This window comes from Haliotis cracherodii, unplaced genomic scaffold (assembly GCF_022045235.1).
Source record: "Haliotis cracherodii isolate W230 unplaced genomic scaffold, xgHalCrac1.p SCAF_14, whole genome shotgun sequence".
Taxonomy (NCBI): Eukaryota; Metazoa; Mollusca; class Gastropoda; order Lepetellida; family Haliotidae; genus Haliotis; species Haliotis cracherodii.
Window position 1 is genome coordinate 38,935,414 of NW_027266269.1, and position 21,683 is coordinate 38,957,096.

The following is a 21,683-nucleotide window of genomic DNA, read 5'->3' on the forward strand; positions in this document are numbered from 1 at the left end:
AACTGTTAATTATAGATCATATGTTCATTTGCAATGTTTATAGTCATAATGGAACTTGAACTACGTGGTTTGTTTGTTGTTTAACGTCGCACTCAGCAATATTCCGGCTATAGATCTATATAACGAGGGTCTGTAAATAACCGAGTCTGGACCAGACAATCCAGTGATTGACATCATGAGCATCGATCCACCCAATTGGGATCGATGACATGCGTCAACCAAGTCAGCGAGCCTTACCACCCGATCCCGTTAGTCACCTCTTACGACAAGCACAGTCACCTTTTACGGCAAGCATGGGTTGCTGAAGACCTATTCTATCCCGGACCTTCACGGGCCCTTCGGTACTATGCTGGCTGGCTGGCTGCCGACCGCATGGAATTCTGGGTAGGAGAGTGACGTCAGCCGAGCAAAACTCACTATTTACGTCTCCTGTACACACCTGACAGGGAAGACTTTGGTCTTGTGCTTATTGAAGCCATGTACATGAAGTGTCACATTTATATCTGGAGATAACCCAAAATCTTTACAAAAGTCGTTAGATGCCTTTGAGTGCCACTGCTCACAATGGAGAAGTATTAGTTAATCTATCAAATACTAAGTTATTTTTTTTGGCGGACTTCCAGCCAAAAATAGCCGATGGACTTTTTTACACAAGGTAAATAATCGAAATGGAAGATGTTTATGTTTATTTGTGTTTATACACTCTTAAAAACAACAACGCATAGGTGTTTTGCGAATTCCAATTAGATTTCTCTCCTAGCAATCGTCATAAGGGCAATTCTTTTGTTTGATTCCCGTTAATCATATCATGTTTGTTGTGCATTGCGCGCAAACCCATTTCAAAATGGTGTTTTTGTAAACGTTTATCAGCAAAAATGCAAAGGATGCACGGAAATTGCTTTCAGAAAAAGTTTTCAGCACATTGCACGTGCAAAGTGTTGGAAACAAGAGTAGAGACACTGACTTTAAAAGACCGTACAAAATTCATCAGTTCATTACGAATTTTCTAACGTGAACGGAGATAGAAAAATGCCAAGATTAACTGCAGCTGACCGAAATATCGCCATTGGACGTTTGGAAGCAGGGGAGTCCCAGTCTGCCGTTGCAAGACACTTCAACGTTCACCAAAGCACCATATCTCGACTATGGGATCGATATACCCGCACTAATTCGACTCAAGATCATCCCAGAAGTGGAAGACCAAGGGTGACCACCCCTGCTCAGGATCGGTACAGCCGGTTGCATCACCTTCGGCATTGATTTTCTACAGCAACGGACACTGCAGGACAAGTGCCTGGTATGCGAAGAACCATCAGAAATCGTCTGAGGGAAGTGGGAATTCGAGCGAGACGACCAAAAGTTGGACCTGTCTTGCGACGTCTTCACCGTCAACGACGTGTCCGGTGGTGCAACAGAGTACAGGCATGGGATCTCAGGAACTGGCGACGCGTTTGGTTCAGCGATGAGTCACGTTTTCTTCTTCAACGACGGGATGGAAGACAACGTGTATACCGACGTCGACATGAACGTTTTGCGCCGAACTGCGTTCGACAGGTGGACCGATTGGATGGAGGGAGTGTCATGGTGTGGGGAGCCATATCCTACACGGGTAGATCACAGTTAGTGGTTGTCCAGGGCAATCTTACAGCAAACCGATACATAGATCAAATTCTGCGTCCTCACCTCCTCCCAACCTTGGACCGCCAGAGGGAGCTGTTCCAACATGACAACGCTCGGCCCCTCACAGCACGTACAACAGTTAATTTCCTTGTTTATGAGAACATCAATGTCCTTCCAAGGCCGTCCAAATCGCCTGATCTAAACCCGATTGAACATTTGTGGGACGAACTTGTTCGACGCGTCCGTCAATGTCACCAGCGTCCCCACACACTGGAACAACTCGCCAACGCCTTACAGGAGGAATGGCGAAGAATTCCCAACGAAAACATCCGACGACGAGGAGGTGTCGAACAGTGACGGCTGCAAGAGGTGGTGTGACCAGGTACTGACCATGACGCCCCCTTGTGGCTACACATGTGCAATGACTGAACTGAATTAATGCTGACAATGACGACAATGCTTTTGTCGACCACTGTGTCTAATTTCATTTGATTGTGTTCGCCCATATTCTGTGTAGATACTTTTACATCCGCTTGATAAATATCCTTATTTTTTAACTATGCGATTCTTTTCTTAAAGACTGTGTTACAAAGGAACTGACGATTAACTCTAGCTATGAAAGAACTATTCACAATAGGAAAAAATGTTTTGTCTTCTTAAAAGAGACCCACTCAAAAGATATACCAAAGGTGTGAACCATTAAGGGTTTTGGTGTAATGGTACCGCCAAGACTGTTTGAGGACATGAAAACTTACTTGAAAAATTGCCATTATTTATTTTAAGAAAGTAACTGGTTTTGGGGACTCGACTCCAAATGTTCCAGTTTATGGAATACTGGGGAGAGGACCCATGCGAATCCAAATTTCAAAAAGAATAATAAGTTATTGGTATAACTATCAACTGAAAATGGATTATATGAAATACCTTGTACGATGTTGAAGTTTCTTAAACTTGATAATTGTATGAATAAAACAAAACGCCTTGTTTATCGAATGTAAAGAAAACTTTGGACCACTGTGGACTTAGTGGAGTATTCCGCAAATGTTAAAAAAATGCAGCTCGGTTCATTGATCAAGTCTTGAGACCACACGCCATACCTCATTTGGCACATCGCCGCAACCACGAGTTTCAGCATGATAACGGCCGTGCCCACACTGCGAGAGTAACAAGAGACTTCCTCCAGCCGAATGGCATCAGGATAATGAAGTTGCCTGCCCTCAGTCCCGATTTAAATCTCTCTCTCTCTCTCTCTCTCTCTCTCTCTCTCTCTCTCTCTCTCTCGTGCGCGCGCGCGCGCGCGTGTGTGTGTGTGTGTGTGTGTGTGTGTGTGAGTGAGAGAGAGACATATTTATTGTGCTTTATCAACCTTTCACACCATTGTAGGTAGTTAAAGGCACTACTAAAGCAATTAAATAAGAACAGAAAATATAGCACGTTTAAGAATTTTATTCTTATGGAAATCACGGTTCTCCCGAATGTGGACCCGGGTTGCAGATGCTGCATTCCCCACTCCTTGAGCAGACTGGTGCGCAGTATTTTTGTGTATGTCGTTTTTTGGCCCATGTTCTATGGAATAAACTTTGTCTTGTGATAGTTTCACTTGTGCATTCTAAAGATTCTCAATTCTCATTTGTCAGTTGAAGCAATATGACGTAAGAATTATTGTTTGACGATTGTTATTATTATAATCCATTGTTCTAACACGAAGTGATAAAATGACGTCATCTTATTATAATAGATTGAGGTGAGGTGAGGTGAAATGGGGTTTAACGTCACGTCCAAGATTATTGCACTTATATAGCGACGTGCATGCACGTGAAAGTGTGTGTGTGGCTGCTTGTACTAGTCCGGGCTGATGCCGATTTATAGTGCTAGCACACTGAGATACCATGCCGCAGTTTTAACATGAATACCCCACTCAGACACAGTACAGCACTTGTTTTAGCCCCTTAATGCCGAACGCCAGACAGGGTAACAACAAGTACCATCTTTTAACGTCTTTTGGTATGACGCGGCTGGGGATCGAACCTCGGACCTTCCGCTCTCCGGGCGGACGCTCTACCTTTAGACCATGGAGGCCGTCTATAATAGATTGACATAACAGTTTTTCTGCATGGTTCACATTTTCTTATTTTCTTCTTTAAAATCACACAGATCAGTATTATGACAGTGAGACTTCCCTTGTTTGATGGGTTGTCAAGCTGTACTGCACGAGTTGGGTGGTACCGTATTTCTTCTATTAGAAGTAGACGTTGGCCCTTTATTGGACACCGGGTGGATGATAATGCCCGTATCCTGCGTACGGTTTATATGACTGTAGAATTTTGAATTTGGTGAAGAGGTGAGATGCCACTGTACCAGCATTAAACAGAATAGACGCCCGGTCAACGGATTGCTCGAGATTGATATAAACTGTTCGGTGTCTAACAGAGGAAATACGGTCTGCTGCATTTCGTGTCATTGCAGCCATATTATGGTGGATGGAGCGTGTACCTTTGTCGTGAATGGAAACAAGGTGTGTTTGTGTGACAAGCCAGTACTTCATAATTAAACTCCACACTATGTTAACGCCCATGTTGATGAAGTTCTTCCGTGACGGATTTTACAACATTGTCTCTCACATTCACTGAACCATAATATTTTCACTTCCGTCCAGCCCTTTCTGTAATGCAAAACCTCTAAATGAGGTGAGGTTAAATGGGGTTTAACGTCGCGTCCAAGATGTTGCACTCACATAGCGACGTGCATGTACGTGTGTGTGTGTGTGTGTGTGTGTGTGTATTTTTTATAGTAAACGTCGGTACCTTAAAATAACTTCCAGACTATATATGTGTGGCAATATTCCAGCAATATCACGGCGGGAAACACATTGTTTACCCTTCCGCCCACCCCTTGCTGTGATGCTATAGCAAATGACGCAAGTCTTATCTCACTGGGGCTCCTTTTCAAATTAAATGGAGTTATTATTATATATTTTCAGGGCCTGAGCGTTGATCTACATGCACCCTTGTCCCATATGGTGTAAATTCTCGGTTTGCTGAATATATGCACATTATTTTTTGCTGTAAGGAAGGACGCTTCCAGTACCCGTCCTCTCCAAACCTGGGGGTGACCAGCAAACGCTTTAACTTCTTGGCTCACCCCTTGCTTGGAGTGTACATCCCTAGTTCAAATATTTACAGGAGACCCTCATATAGCTGGAGTATAACTTCTTTGAGAGGCATTTGGAAGTTGTAGTACGAAGTAAGGATAAGATATATGGATGAACAACTTTATTTTCAATTAGGATCGACGTTTCAATGTAGGTTCTTAACACCCTACTCAAGCAGGTGATGAACAGAGCATGGTTGACAAGAATACTAAACCGCAAAAGAAACGCCACCATGGAAAGATATATATGAGAAACCTTATTTGTCCAAACACTGTAAACATACTTTGAGACATATTAAAAAGATCATCTGGTTGAAACTTAAGTGTCAAATGTTCTTAAAGTGACACACAGCAATAGTCTCTGAGAAAATGGCATCACAAGTCAGTGTCTGTTGTGTCCGCCATGTGTTTTGATGACTGCCGTGCAACGTCGATACATGAAATGGATGAGGCGGTTGATGAAGGCCATAGGCACTTGAGCCCACACTCTGAGGAACACCTGACGCAGTTCAGCTGCAGTTGTCGTCCTTGGTCGGACGTCATTCAGCCGTCTTTTAATCTCGTCCCACAGGTGCTCAATGGAATTTAAATCGGGACTGAGCGCAGGCCACTGCATGGTTCTGATGCCATTCTGCTGGAGGAAGTCTCTTGTTGCTCTCGCAGTGTGGGCACGGGCGTTATCATGCTGAAACTCGTGGTTGCGGCGATGTGCCAAATGAGGTATGGCGTATGGTCTCAAGACTTGATGAACCGAGCTGCTGTGACACCATTGCCTCTCCCTGGACCGATGTTCTGGAAGACAACATGGCCGACCCTCTGTGCAAGACCAATTCCAACCAACACCATGATGCTCGGACCACCCCACGAGTCTCTCTCAACAACACAAGCATCCAAATAACGTTCCCCGCGGCGTCGCCAGACGCTCTCTCTCTGCCATCTGCTGTTGAGATACAGTAACGGCTCTCGTCTGAGAATAGGACTCTTCTCCACTGCTGGTGGCGCCAATGCTGGTGCTGTGTTGCCCACTGAAGACGGTCCCGGCGATGACGTGTCAGAATGGGTCCTCTGTGTTGCCTGTGACAGTGGAGGTGTCTGCTCCTCAATCGTCGACGCACGGTGTCCGCACTAATGTGCCGCTGGTGTGTTCCAATAGTCTGTCGAGCAGTTTCCGCAGCAGTAACAAAGCGATCTTGAAGATGCTGTCGCACAATCTGACGATCCTGACGTCGGGTGGTGAACCTTGGTCTTCCACTTCGTGGTCGGTCATCTGTAGTGTTGGTAGTCTGTTACCGTTGCTGGAGCCTGTATATGATCCTCACGTGGACTTGAAATGCACTGGCTACTTGCCGGGCGGTTTGTCCAGCTTGCAATCGTCCAAGGGCTTGGTGTCGCTGATTTCGTGTCAATCTTGGCATGTGGTAGCGATTCAATAACGAATGAATGTTATTGGATCTGTGTAGATTTTTATAGGGCAAGAAATGGGGGAACACATGTGCATTTCAATTTGCACAGAACTCATGTGCATCGGGTTACCATGGCCGTTGCCGTGATGCGTTTGGGCGATCGGTTTTATTGTCACCTGCTTTGTTTTTTATCATCAAATTTAATTTTTCCGACAAGGTAATATTAAATTTTAGAAACTTTGAAAAAAATTAGGCAGATATTTAAATGACAACTGTTCATGCAATGTTTCTTGGGGTGACGTTTCTTTTGTGGTACAGTATATATATACAGGATAGGAGTGAGTGAGTGAGTGAGTGAGTGAGTGAGTGAGTGAGTATGGTTTTACGCCCCATTTAGCAATATTCCATCAATATCACGGCAGGGGACACCAGAAATGGGCTTCACACATTGTACCCATGTCGGAATCGAACCCGGGTCTTCGGCGTGACAAGGGAACGCTTTAACCACTGGGCTACCCGACTGCCCCTACAGGATAGGAGGCAGTATTTATACTGTTGAGTAGATTTAAGTTGTAGTTACACTGGAGTTGAGAATCCTGTTATGTGCACAATAGGGTAAACATATTGACCGGTGAAGTCAGTAACATAAACAAAAGGGTGAAGCCAGTAATATAAACAAAAGTGTTATGACTGATTGGGGTCTTTAATGAGTTGATGGTACGCAGGGTTTATGCAATAGCCTTGGCCACGGTTGATTGATGGTTGGAGTCTTTTGATGTTGATGGCTTTTTGTAGTTTTCTGATGTTGAAGTCTTTGAGGTTGGTGGTGAGGGCCCACACGTAGCTGGAGCAAACCTTTCCCTGTCACTGTTTTCTTCCATGAGTATAAACTGGCTTCTACTATCCTGTATCTGTAACACATTGTTTGTTGTAAAACACTGCACTCAGCAATATTCCTGCTGTATGACGGTGGTCTGTAAATAATTGAGTCCAGACAATCCAGTGATATGTCATCATGAGCATCGATCAACGCAATTGGGATGCAATGACATGTATCAACCAAGTCACCTTCCCTATCTCAATAGCCACCTTTTAAGACAAGCATTGGTTGTTGGAGACCAATTCTAACCCAGAATCTTCATGCTTTCTGAACACACAGCTGGACAGACAACAAACAAGCACTGTGAATTCCATGTCTTTATTCCCATGCAGATTGGCAGCTGGTGTACAGTCAAAGCTGTAACAAGGAGTAAGTAGAAACAAGGGCAGGGCAAAGTGGGTGGGGTAAAAGAAGGCGGGGCAAGAGAGGGTGGGGCACGAATACACCCTACTTATCTCCCATCTTCACTGTACACATGGCCTCATATCTGAACAGATGAAACAGTTTGGCAAACAACCATCACTTTTGTGCTGACATTCACAGGAACATATCGCTTGAAAGGAACATGGAGGTTGTGATCAGAACACCAGTGACAACCATATAATGCCTGGCTTGTCCATGCATTTTCATCTTCCAGAGGCAAGGGAGTTAACTGATTTTAAAAGTCCAGTTTCCACTCCTGCCCAATTGGGCTGGAATTTCTGGGCTTGATTGTAGTGCCACCAGTGGCTATTATGAGCAATGTCCCAATTTTGACCAATCAGATGCCTCGGGAAGATGATGTGTTTTTGACTGGCCTTACAAACACTAAACTCTGCTGATGTCCTTGCCAAATACCAGCAGTTTGAGGAATTTGGAATTGTTCCACTAGACATTTAAAATCTGGCCGGTCTATCTGTGTGCTATTGACAGGCCTTACACAAACTGCAGCAATCTATATATAATTTAGATCATTATAAATGCCCCTAAAGTAATCTGCAGAAAACTTACCAGTAAAAAACAGACGGTGAGGACAAAAATGGTTTTCTTACAGAGGCATCAGTGAAATGAATTGGAGTTCAACACTGGATTGATGGCAATCCAAACTAATACCAATCTCATCAATATCAGATATCTTTTGTGCACTTTGGTGTAGAAGTAACAAACACAGAATCTGATTATAAAAAGATTGAACTTTTACAGTGGTTATCTTAATGTGTGATGAAAACATATTACTTCTTTTTAAAGTCAAATATTTTTCACATATTTGTTTGGTAATTGACCTCAAAGAAAATTCATTTTCCTCCTTCTCCATACAGTTCAAGATAACGTAATAATCATACCAAATAACGTGTTCAAGATTCCTCTTTGAGACCATGTGGTGAGGGGAAGGACATGGGCTATACAGGGCGGGGCAGAGACACATGGCACAACTTGAGGTACATGTTGACATACCTTGTGTCAGTTCTTACACACATACATCACAGCAAAGGCAGAGCACTCTTCAACATTAACACACTTCTACAGGAATGCTGACTAAGTGGATTGAGGATACTTGAAACATCAGACACAGGGAAAGTAATCATAACGTCTGCACAGTCCCAAGTTTCCAAAGTCCAAAATGAACCAAAACCGGCCATCACATTTCTAAACTGCTTAAGTCTGTAACGTAACTACACACCCAAACAATCCTGTAGATTTGAACTTGATGCTGGTCAAGTTAGAGTTGGACAACTTTCATAATTGAAAGTAAAAGCACCAAATAATGCCCTAAACAGCCAGTTTTGACTGAAAGATTACAAAGTACAATGTACAAACTTCACAACAGAACCTACAGTCAACCCTCTGTAGCATGCCTGCTAAACAGGTGTCGGAGAATCCTCTGCAGCATACCTACTAAACAGGTGTCTGAGATATCCTCTTCAGAATGTCTACTATACAGGTGTCGGAGATATCCTCTGCAGCATGCCTACTAAACAATTGTTGGAGATATCCTCTGCAGCATGCCTACTAAACAGGTGTCAGAGATATTCTCTGCAGCATGCCTACTAAACAATTGTCGGAGATATCCTCGCAGCATGCCTACTAAACAGGTATCGGAGATATCCTCTGCGGCATGCCTCCTAAAGAGGTGTCGGAGATATCCTTTGCAGCATGCCTACTTAACATGTATCGGAGATAACCTCTGCAGAGAAACAAGTCCCATAATGATACTCATGGCACCACTAGTCGGGTCTAATCCACATGATACAAACATAGCTCAAGTCTTATCTCATCATTCAAACCCAGTTATAACACTGCACAGAAAAGTCTTAGCATTAGTAAACTATTCAGAGTAATGCTAAAAGTTTTGTTTGAGAAATGATATTAAAACATTTCACTCAACTAAAAATGTGTAAGAACTGACACAACAAACATCTGTATTTTAACTGTTTCCAAGCAATTCTTACTATCCACTAATCTCGACCTCGTTTCACAAATGTTGGGATCTCCTCTCAGACTGTCTGAAGGCTCTTGTTATGAGTTATAAATAGTATTTCTATTTGCTGTTGTTTAGGAGTTACGACAGTCGTACCACTCATGCTGCAGTGTAGGAGTTACGACAGTCGTACCACACTATGCTGCAGTGTAGGAGTTACAACAGTTGTATCACTCCATGCTGTAGTATAAGAGTTAGGACAGTTGTACCACACTATGCTGCAGTGTAGGAGTTACGACAGTCGTACCACTCATGCTGCAGTGTAGGAGTTACGACAGTCGTACCACACTATGCTGCAGTGTAGGAGTTACGACAGTCGTACCACTCATGCTGCAGTGTAGGAGTTACGACAGTCGTACCACACTATGCTGCAGTGTAGGAGTTACAACAGTTGTATCACTCCATGCTGTAGTATAGGAGTTAGGACAGTTGTACCACACTATGCTGCAGTGTAGGAGTTATGACAGTCGTACCACTCATGCTGAAGTGTAGGAGTTACGACAGTTGTACCACACTATGCTGAAGTGTAGGAGATAGGACAGTCGTACCACACTATGCTGCAGTGTAGGAGTTACGACAGTCATACCACTCATGCTGCAGTGTAGGAGTTACGACAGTCGAACCACTCATGCTGAGCTGTAGGAGTTACGACAGTCATACTACACTATGCTGCAGTGAAGGAGTTACGACAGTCGTACCACTCATGCTGAAGTGTAGGAGTTACAACAGTCATACCAGACTATGCTGCAGTGTAGGAGTTACGACAGTTGTATCACTCCATGCTGTAGTATAGGAGTTAGGACAGTTGTACCACACTATGCTGCAGTGTAGGAGTTACGACAGTCGTACCACTCCATCCTGAAGTGTACGAGTTACGACAGTCATCCAACTCTATGTACGATAGTTGTACAACTAATGCTGTAGAGTAGGAGTTACGACAGTCATATTGCTATGTTGTAGCATGAGTTAGTTTGTGGAACTCAGCAAGGAGACATTTAAAATACAAGACACACACACACACACATATATATATACATATATATATATATGCTCAAACTTGATCTGAATATATGAAGACAGGGCTACTGCAAGGAATAGGTACAAGATAATAATATATAATAATTATATAATAAATATGTACATCTATCATATCTTCAGACACTGCGACACTTAGTAGTGACCCAATGGTCACTGGAGCAGGTTGTCTACTCTGTAGAACAATCATGGTAGAATACACACAGACAATATAAATAAGCCCAGCTTAATGACAATGATTGTATGAAATGATAATGTACAAAGGTGGGGATGTACGTCACACTAACACCTGATGCAAAAACAATCACAATAGTGTAGTGCTTGGTTGCTTCTAGAGGTTAGCTTTTGTGTTAACTCATCTGAGGTGTACTTTGTTCTTGTTAGAAAACTGTAAATAAACAAGTGCATAAAGCTGCTTTAACACATCAATGGTTGCACACAGTGTATACGAAAGTTACACAAGTGAAAAGACAAAAAACATATCATCGGAAGGGACAGTACTTAACATCTTGAAACATATTTAATATACATCACACCCTAAGATTCGCTCAATACGTGATGTGAGACAAAACCTTTCTGGTTCCGAGCACATCGTCAGTACTTCACAGTCTCATATACATCACGTAGGATTAAATAACTGAGTCTGGACCAGACAATCCAGTGACGGACAATGTTATGTAGCAGTAGGCCTGTATTATGAGGTCATTTCTGATGATTGCTGGGGGCAGCAAGATGAAGCTCTCATACAATCTTGAGCTTTAGAGTTTCAACCTCATTTATTGATTGTTCACTGACCTTGTGACCTTACTTATTTCACAATTTAGTTCTGTACGTACTGATTTCTGGGTTAACCTTTGAGTATCCATTTGGGAATCAACACATAGCATCATCATGAGAATCGATCAAGGCAATTGGGAAGTGATGATATTAAATCAAACAAGTCACAGAGCCGGGCCACCCGAACGCCTCTTTCGACAATAAGTTGCTGGGGATCTATTTTCTTACCAGTAATCACCACAGGACTCCATCACTGGGAACACAGTGTATACAATCTTGTGAAGTATTGACAAATGTCGATTCGATTCCAGTAGCCACTGATCATTGAAACTTAGCAACTGGAATCTGTTTCCGAGTAGTACTTCTAAGGTAGGGATTTACGGCCAGTTTTGTCCACCAGTCCAGACAAGGTTCATGGTCAATATATAACATCATAAAAGAAAAGAAAAGCATAAAAAAATACCTGATTAAATATCACTGTTCCAGAACGTTTGGCATGCGAGCTCATGTTTCAACTCTCCTGTAGGATATTTGACATAACTCTTATAACAGGAAATAGGTACAAGCATTCAGTTTTCTTTACTTTTAAAGCTACATATTATTTATTTTCAGGTTAAAAGGTGCCCAAAGTTGTTGAGTCCATTAGCCAGGAAATGGTTCTGAGCATACTTTTATTGTACATCCTATTCTTATCATATGCACTTTTTTAAGCTGACCTTACCAGACTAGCAAAAATTTACTAGACGCGGGCTTTGCACTATTGTCTAAAGTTGAAGATTGCCCAAGGTTAAATTCTCAATATAAAACTGATAATATAGATAAAGCCAAATGAAGTCCATTATGACATCATCCAAGAAATTTGAATGAAGGGAATTCACAATATAATTTGGAAATTGTTGTGAGTCTTAAAGGTAATGTTGAGTCCAAACCAAACTGACCATGATGTGTTTTGTGTGACTGCTACCTAAACTACACAAGCCCCATCAGCAGACAAACGATGAACCTTTCCCTTGACTGAGGTGAATCCTGCCATGCAGACAGCTGATGCCCAACACACACAGACACCCGTACACACCTCTCAGGATCATCCCATGGATAATCCTGCACTATGTCTATAGTCCATAACCAACAAATAGCATTTGTGGTGCTAGGATAACACCATAAGAATGAGTCCACTGGCCCAAAATTGTTTCATAGGTCATTAACAGAAGATTATAGGACATAGTTTGCTAATACATAACTTTTGCAATTTCCAATTAGCATTTGTTAGATCTTCTAACCACCGAACTTTGGCGATATGAATCATCTACAGTTTAATACGACCATGTGCTTCTGAACTCACTTATTCACTTTATCGCTTAGTTCCTATTACAAGTACAAGAACTTCCAATGATATGAGTTGAGTTGTCTCGATTGGACACTTAATACCAATAAAAAAGCTGTGTTCATTTTATGAGCTTCTCACAGGACCACACTTGACCAAGCCTTGAACAGTATTGCAGCTACATCACGGCCTGTCAGCTTAATGTGGGAGGTGCTGACAAACCTCAAAACATAAATCGGGGCGAACCAGGATTCGAACCTACGATCATAGGTTTCATGTCATAATGCTAACTGTTAAGAGCCCAAAGGACCGACACTGCAGATTTACATTGGGAACAGACCAACAATTAAATCCGCAGTTGGATTTTTCCGGGCTGTGGTGCATGTCACACCACTTCATTTTTTGTCCTTCCACATTTTCCATCAAGTTTTTTGGAGAAAAAAATGTCCTTCCTGATATGTCCTTTTAAACCCTGACCATGTATACACCTGTGTATGTTGGACACTTGGTCAGATTGTCTGACAATCTCTGTCGAATGAACTACGACTTGCATAGAGACAAGAATCTCGCGCCTCTCCACCTGCCCACCTTCTGGCTGGTATTTGCGAGACACTCAAACGATCAAACTAAAACCAAACTCAACACAATATTGTCAACAACAAAAAAATATACCTCCATTCACAAGCTCCACATAACTCAAAACGTAAGAAAGAATAAATATCCACTCAGCACTGAGGACGTCAGTAACAGGGTTAAAATGGGTAAACGTATCTGCAATAAGTCCTTCCAAAATGAATCTTTTGCACAATTCCATCACACATCAAATTTGGAGGACAAATTCTCTCTGTGACAAACATAGGTTCCTTAACAATCTGGCCACTAGGCAAATATATTATCAACAATTTTATCATCCTCCAAGAACAAATAAACAGCTATTTCCCGAAATGACACACAAGCCACGTAGTTACATGCAGTGAAAAAGGTGTTGCATTTTCGCAGCTGGTGTGAAAATCCTATTCTGTTGCTACTTGAAGAACATACAAGCTTCAAGGTCAACTTGTCTCTTGGACAAAAATCAAACAGTCATGATTAACTAAGGAACCATGATTGTGTTACAGTAGGCTGGTGCTGTTGAAGGTTTTGTCATTCTAGAGATATCTGATCCTTGGACCCTGCCTCAATGTCCACACGGCAGATAGGGCACTTCTTGTTGGTGGACAACCACTGGTCCACACACTCAATGTGGAATAGATGCATGCACGGCAGTCGTCTGCAACAAACAATGTGACACTCTCAATGTAGAATAGATGCATGCATGGCAGTCGTCTGCAACAATGTGACACGCTCAATGTAGAATAGATGCATGCACGGCAGTCATCTGCAATAAACAATGTGTCACGCTCAATGTAGAATAGATGCATGCATGGCAGTCGTCTGCAACAAACAATGTGACACTCTCAATGTAGAACAGATGCATGCACGGCTGTCGTCTGCAATAAACAATGTGTCACGCTCAATGTAGAATAGATGCATGCACGGCAGTCATCTGCAATAAACAATGTGTCACGCTCAATGTAGAATAGATGCATGCACGGCAGTCGTCTGCAACAAACAATGTGACACTCTCAATGTAGAATAGATGCATGCACGTCAGTCGTCTGCAACAAACAATGTGACACTCTCAATGTAGAATAGATGCATGCACGGCAGTCGTCTGCAATAAACAATGTGACACTCTCAATGTAGAATAGATGCATGCACGGCAGTCGTCTGCAATAAACAATGTGAAACTCTCAATGTAGAATAGATGCATGCACGGCAGTCGTCTGCAATAAACAATGTGACACTCTCAATGTAAAAATAGATGCATGCACGGCTGTCGTCTGCAATAAACAATGTGACACTCTCAATGTAGAATAGATGCATGCACGGCAGTCGTCTGCAATAAACAATGTGTCACGCTCAATGTAGAATAGATGCATGCACGGCAGTCGTCTGCAACAAACAATGTGACACTCTCAATGTAGAATAGATGCATACATGGCTGTCGTCTGCAACAATGTGACACGCTCAATGTAGAATAGATGCATGCACGGCAGTCGTCTGCAACAAACAATGTGACACTCTCAATGTAGAATAGATGCATGCACGGCAGTCGTCTGCAATAAACAATGTGACATGCTCAATGTAGAATAGACGCATGTACGGCAGTCGTCTGCAACAATGTGTCACGCTCAATGTAGAATAGATGCATGCACGGCAGTCGTCTGCAACAATGTGTCACGCTCAACGTAGAATAGATGCATGCACGGCAGTCGTCTGCAACAATGTGACACTCTCAATGTAGATTAGATGCATGCACGGCAGTTGTCTGCAACAATGTGACATGCTCAATGTAGAATAGATGCATGCACGGCAGTCGTCTGCAACAATGTGACATGCTCAATGTAGAATAGATGCATGCACGGCAGTCGTCTGCAACAATGTGACACTCTCAATGTAGAATAGATGCATGCACGGCAGTCGTCTGCAACAATGTGTCACGCTCAATGTAGAATAGATGCATGCACGGCAGTCGTCTGCAATAAACAATGTGACATGCTCAATGTAGAATAGATGCATGCACGGCAGTCGTCTGCAACAATGTGACATGCTCAATGTAGAATAGACGCATGTACGGCAGTCGTCTGCAACAATGTGTCACGCTCAATGTAGAATAGATGCATGCACGGCAGTCGTCTGCAATAAACAATGTGACATGCTCAATGTAGAATAGATGCATGCACGGCAGTCGTCTGCAACAATGTGACATGCTCAATGTAGAATAGATGCATGCACGGCAGTTGTCTGCAACAATGTGACACACACATTGTAGGATAGACCATGCATGCATGGCAGTCATCTGCAATAAACAATGTGACACTCTCAATGTAGAATAGATGCATGCACGGCAGTCGTCTGCAATAAACAATGTGACACTCTCAATGTAGAATAGATGCATAAACGGCAGTCGTCTGCAACAAACAATGTGACACGCTCAATGTAGAATAGATGCATGCATGGCAGTCGTCTGCAATAAACAATGTGACATGCTCAATGTAGAATAGATGCATGCACGGCAGTCGTCTGCAACAATGTGACACGCTCAATGTAGAATAGATGCATACATGGCAGTCGTCTGCAATAAACAATGTGACATGCTCAATGTAGAATAGATGCATTCACGGCAGTCATCTGCAATAAACAATGTGACATGCTCAATGTAGAATAGATGCATTCACGGCAGTCGTCGGCAACAATGTGACACTCTCAATGTAGAATAGATGCATACATGGCAGTCGTCTGCAATAAACAATGTGACACTCTCAATGTAGAATAGATGCATGCACGGCAGTCATCTGCAATAAACAATGTGACACTCTCAATGTAGAATAGATGCATACACGGCAGTCGTCTGCAATAAACAATGTGACACTCTCAATGTAGAATAGATGCATACATGGCAGTCGTCTGCAACAATGTGACATGCTCAATGTAGAATAGATGCATGCGCGGCAGTCATCTGCAATAAACAATGTGACACGCTCAATGTAGAATAGATGCATGCACGGCAGTCATCTGCAATAAACAATGTGACACTCTCAATGTAGAATAGATGCATGCACGGCAGTCGTCTGCAATAAACAATGTGACACTCTCAATGTAGAATAGATGCATACATGGCAGTGGTCTGCAACAATGTGACATGCTCAATGTAGAATAGATGCATGCACGGCAGTCATCTGCAATAAACAATGTGACACGCTCAATGTAGAATAGATGCATGCACGGCAGTCGTCTGCAACAAACAATGTGACACTCTCAATGTAGAATAGATGCATGCACGGCAGTCGTTTGCAACAATGTGACACGCCAACATAGAATAGATGCATGCACGGCAGTCGTCTGCGAACAATGTGTCACGCTCAGTGTAGAATATATGCATGCACGGCAGTCGTCTGCAATAAACAATGTGACACGCTCAATGTAGAATAGATGCATGCACGGCAGTCGTCTGCAACAATGTGACACGCTCAATGTAGAATAGATGCATGCACGGCAGTCGTCTGCAACAATGTGACACGCTCAATGTAGAATAAATGCATGCACGGCAGTCGTCTGCAATAAACAATGTGACATGCTCAATGTATGATAGATGCATGCACGGCAGTCGTCTGCAACAATGTGACACGCTCAATGTAGAATAGATGCATGCACGGCAGTCGTCTGCAACAATGTGACATGCTCAATGTAGAATAGATGCATGTACGGCAGTCGTCTGCAACAATATGACATGCTCAATGTAGAATAGATGCATGTACGGCAGTCGTCTGCAACAATGTGACACACACATTGTAGAATAGATGCATGCATGCAGTGTTCCTGCTGGCTTTTAAAACTGCCAGTCCTGTGTTCAAAGCAATGAGTGAGTGAGTGAGCATAGTTTTACGCCACTTTTAGCAATATTCCATCAATATCACGGCCGGGGACTTAAAGCAATGACGTCATCTATGAAGAAACATATTTAGATCAACACATCATTCACACAAAGTTCAGTACAAACATTCAGCATTGGGGTTTCTCATGATCAGTGGGCTCACCTGACATCTTCTCCTTCTTCGAACTCACACAAGCAGATGGTGCACTTCTCAGGGCCATCCTCGTCAGGGTTGTCGCTGTCACTGCATCGCTTCATCTGTAACAAACAATCAGTTTGTAAGGGTGTAACTCAATCTCGTTGTGAGGGAGTTTTGTTTGTCTGTCTGGCCACTGGGGACCTGTCTGTCTGTCCTGACAGGGACAAGGACACCATGGTGGTGTCTCTTATGACAAGCATGGGCCACTGGGGGCCTGTCTGTCTGTCCTGACAGGGACAAGGGCACCATGGTGCTGTCTCTCATGACAAGCATGGGCCACTGGGGACCTGTCTGTCTGTCCTGACAGGGACAAGGGCACCATGGTGCTGTCTCTCATGACAAGCATGGGCCACTGGGGACCTGTCTGTCTGTCCTGACAGGGACAAGGGCACCATGGTGCTGTCTCTCATGACAAGCATGGGCCACTGGGGACCTGTCTGTCTGTCCTGACAGGGACAAGGGCACCATGGTGCTGTCTCTCATGACAAGCATGGGCCACTGGGGACCTGTCTGTCTGTCCTGACAGCGACAAGGGCACCATGGTGCTGTCTCTCATGACAAGCATGGGCCACTGGGGACCTGTCTGTCTGTCCTGACAGGGATAAGGGCACCATGGTGCTGTCTCTCATGACAAGCATGGGCCACTGGGGACCTGTCTGTCTGTCCTGACAGGGACAAGGGAACCATGGTGCTGTCTCTCATGACAAGCATGGGCCACTGGGGACCTGTCTGTCTGTCCTGACAGGGACAAGGACACCATGGTGCTGTCTCTTATGACAAGCATGGGCCATTGGGGACCTTTCTGTCTGTCCTGACAGGGACAAGGACACCATGGTGCTGTCTCTCATGACAAGCATGGGACACTGGGGACCTGTCTGTCTGTCCTGACAGGGACAAAGGCACCATGGTACTGTCGCTCATGACAAGCATGGGCCACTGGGGACCTGTCTGTCTGTCCTGACAGGGACAAAGGCACCATGGTGCTGTCTCTCATGACAAGCATGGGACACTGGGGACCTGTCTGTCTGTCCTGACAGGGACAAAGGCACCATGGTACTGTCTCTCATGACAAGCATGGGCCACTGGGGACCTGTCTGTCTGTCCTGACAGGGACAAGGGCACCATGGTGCTGTCTCTCATGACAAGCATGGGCCACTGGGGACCTGTCTGTCTGTCCTGACAGGGACAAGGGCACCATGGTGCTGTCTCTCATGACAAGCATGGGCCACTGGGGACCTGTCTGTCTGTCCTGACAGGGACAAGGGCACCATGGTGCTGTCTCTCATGACAAGCATGGGCCACTGGGGACCTGTCTGTCTGTCCTGACAGGGACAAGGGAACCATGGTGCTGTCTCTCATGACAAGCATGGGCCACTGGGGACCTGTCTGTCTGTCCTGACAGGGACAAGGACACCATGGTGCTGTCTCTTATGACAAGCATGGGCCATTGGGGACCTTTCTGTCTGTCCTGACAGGGACAGGGGCACCATGGTGCTGTCTCTCATGACAAGCATGGGACACTGGGGACCTGTCTGTCTGTCCTGACAGGGACAAAGGCACCATGGTACTGTCGCTCATGACAAGCATGGGCCACTGGGGACCTGTCTGTCTGTCCTGACAGGGACAAGGGAACCATGGTGCTGTCTCTCATGACAAGCATGGGCCACTGGGGACCTGTCTGTCTGTCCTGACAGGGACAAGGGAACCATGGTGCTGTCTCTCATGACAAGCATGGGCCACTGGGGACCTGTCTGTCTGTCCTGACAGGGACAAGGGCACCATGGTGCTGTCTCTCATGACAAGCATGGGCCACTGGGGACCTGTCTGTCTGTCCTGACAGGGACAAGGGCACCATGGTGCTGTCTCTCATGACAAGCATGGGCCACTGGGGACCTGTCTGTCTGTCCTGACAGGGACAAGGGAACCATGGTGCTGTCTCTCATGACAAGCATGGGCCACTGGGGACCTGTCTGTCTGTCCTGACAGGGACAAGGGCACCATGGTGCTGTCTCTCATGACAAGCATGGGCCACTGGGGACCTGTCTGTCTGTCCTGACAGGGACAAGGGCACCATGGTGCTGTCTCTCATGACAAGCATGGGCCACTGGGGACCTGTCTGTCTGTCCTGACAGGGACAAGGGCACCATGATGTTGTCTCATGACAAACATGGGCCACTGGGGACCTGTCTGTCTGTCCTGACAGGGACAAGGGCACCATGGCGTTGTCTCTCATGACAAGCATGGGCCACTGGGGACCTGTCTGTCTGTCCTGACAGGGACAAGGACACCATGGTGCTGTCTCTCATGACAAGCATGGGCCACTGGGGACCTGTCTGTCTGTCCTGACAGGGACAAGGACACCATGGTACATGGAGATAGATGTCTATTTGAAACTGGAGGAAAGATGTTAACTACCCACCTTCCTGTATTTGTGCGGCAGCGTGTTTTGTTCAATGACTGCTGGTGACGCTCCACAATTAACATTTCCGCCACGCCCATCAAAGTTGAACTGAAAACAAACAAATCCTCTGTGAAATCACACATGCCAAATTCTCAACAAACAGCTAGCACAACAGTTTCACATTAACTAGGTAGATCTGATAACTGCTGATCACCCTCACCTCAACAATAGGTCCATGGTACACCATACCTCCGAGCCTCATTTGCATATTTCTTGGTAACCGTGGAAATGCAGGAAATGGGGGGAAAGGTGGCATTTCTGGCATAGGAGGCTGAAACAGAGCAAACAGATTCAAATACAAAGATTTGAGCCTTGAAATCACCAAGGGGGGATTACTCTGCCCTGATCAGGATTTCTAACACAGGGTTTTACGGAACACTGAAAAAAGTATTCATAATTGTAAATGTACCAAATTCTTGACAAAGAAATGTAGAGGTCCTGTAAATAAAATAATCATTAAATCTTTAGAGGATAAGGACCCTTGAATTGTTTTGTTATTGGTGGTCCCCTTGACTCAAGTTTTGTAGGTCAAGGTAAAAGCCTGCTCATAACTTTCATCAAAAACAATGTTACAACGAACACGAAATACTCATTATCCCACACAATATGACGTATGCGGTTCTGTGCAAGGTATTAGCCCTCCTGAAATGAGAACTGGCATTTTCAGTTAAAGTCAAAGTTGTTGCTATTGAAACTCGAAAAATAATTTTTTCAAAAATCCCAAACCATCAAAATCTCAGTTTACTACTAGATCTAACTATGTGCCAAGTTTGGTGAAGGAATATATGGTTTTCAAGGTCTGCTCTGGAAAAGAGCACTGCCACCATTTTCAGTCTAAGTCAAAGTTGTTACCATGGAAAACCTTAAAAAAGAAACTTCTAAAAAATCCCCTACTATCAAAAGGCACCAGTTCACCACTAGACCTACCTATGTGCCAAGTTTAGTTAAGATATCTCATGCTTTTTGAGTTCTGCTCCAGCATTAAAACGTGATGGGTGGACAGCACCCATTCCTATATCCCCCCTTCCGCTTCATGGCGGGGGATAAATACAGTTTTTGCCGCCAACTCACCATAAGAAATGAAGGTACCCTGATGGGCCAGCACGGGTTGTGGGCAGCCCCTCCTCGCGTTGTTGGGTTCAGGTGGTAGTGATGCAGATGGTGGTGCAGGTGTTGATGCTGGGGCGGCGTCGGGCCAGCTGCACCAGATGTGTGGCCACCACTGGGGACAAAAAACAGTGTCTGTGTCAGTGCTCGACAAAACAGTGTCTGTGTCAGTGCTCGACAAAACAGTGTCTGTATCAGTGCTCAACAAAACGGTGTCTGTGTCAGTGCTCGACAAAACAGTGTCTGTATCAGTGCTCGACAAAACAGTGTCTGTATCAGTGCTCGACAAAACAGTGTCTGTATCAGTGCTCAACAAAACGGTGTCTGTATCTGTGCTCGACAAAACAGTGTCTGTGTCAGTGCTCGACAAAACAGTGTCTGTGCTCGACAAAACAGTGTCTGTATCAGTGCTGGACAAAACAGTGTCTGTATCAGTGCTTGACAAAACAGTGTCTGTGTCAGTGCTCGACAAAACAGTGTCTGTGTCAATGCTTAACAAAACAGTGTCTGTGTCAGTGCTCGACAAAACAGTGTCTGTATCAGTGATCGACAAAACAGTGTCTGTATCAGTGCTCGACAAAACAGTGTCTGTGCTCCACAAAACAGTGTCTGTGTCAGTGCTCGACAAAACAGTGTCTGTATCAGTGCTTAACAAAACAGTGTCTGTATCAGTGCTCGACAAAACAGTGTCTGTGTCAGTGCTTAACAAAACAGTGTCTGTGTCAGTGCTCGACAAAACAGTGTCTGTATCAGTGCTCGACAAAACAGTGTCTGTGTCTGTGCCCCACAAAA

The 21,683-nt window shown here is 44.4% G+C and overlaps 1 protein-coding gene across 1 annotated transcript in view; it reads right to left on the minus strand.

Annotated features, from left to right (window-relative positions):
• Positions 1 to 10,027: 10,027 nt before the first annotated feature.
• Positions 10,028 to 21,683, minus strand: part of LOC139461236 (E3 ubiquitin-protein ligase arkadia-like) — a 38,357-nt gene continuing 26,701 nt past the window's right edge. Inside the window, exons 10-14 of the mRNA XM_071242875.1 lie at positions 20,856 to 21,006; positions 19,945 to 20,055; positions 19,743 to 19,832; positions 17,288 to 17,382; positions 10,028 to 13,917 (exon numbers count right to left, since the gene is read on the minus strand). Coding sequence (XP_071098976.1) covers positions 13,791 to 13,917; positions 17,288 to 17,382; positions 19,743 to 19,832; positions 19,945 to 20,055; positions 20,856 to 21,006 — 574 coding nt within the window. The 3' untranslated portion in view covers positions 10,028 to 13,790. The remainder of the gene's footprint in view (positions 13,918 to 17,287; positions 17,383 to 19,742; positions 19,833 to 19,944; positions 20,056 to 20,855; positions 21,007 to 21,683) is intronic.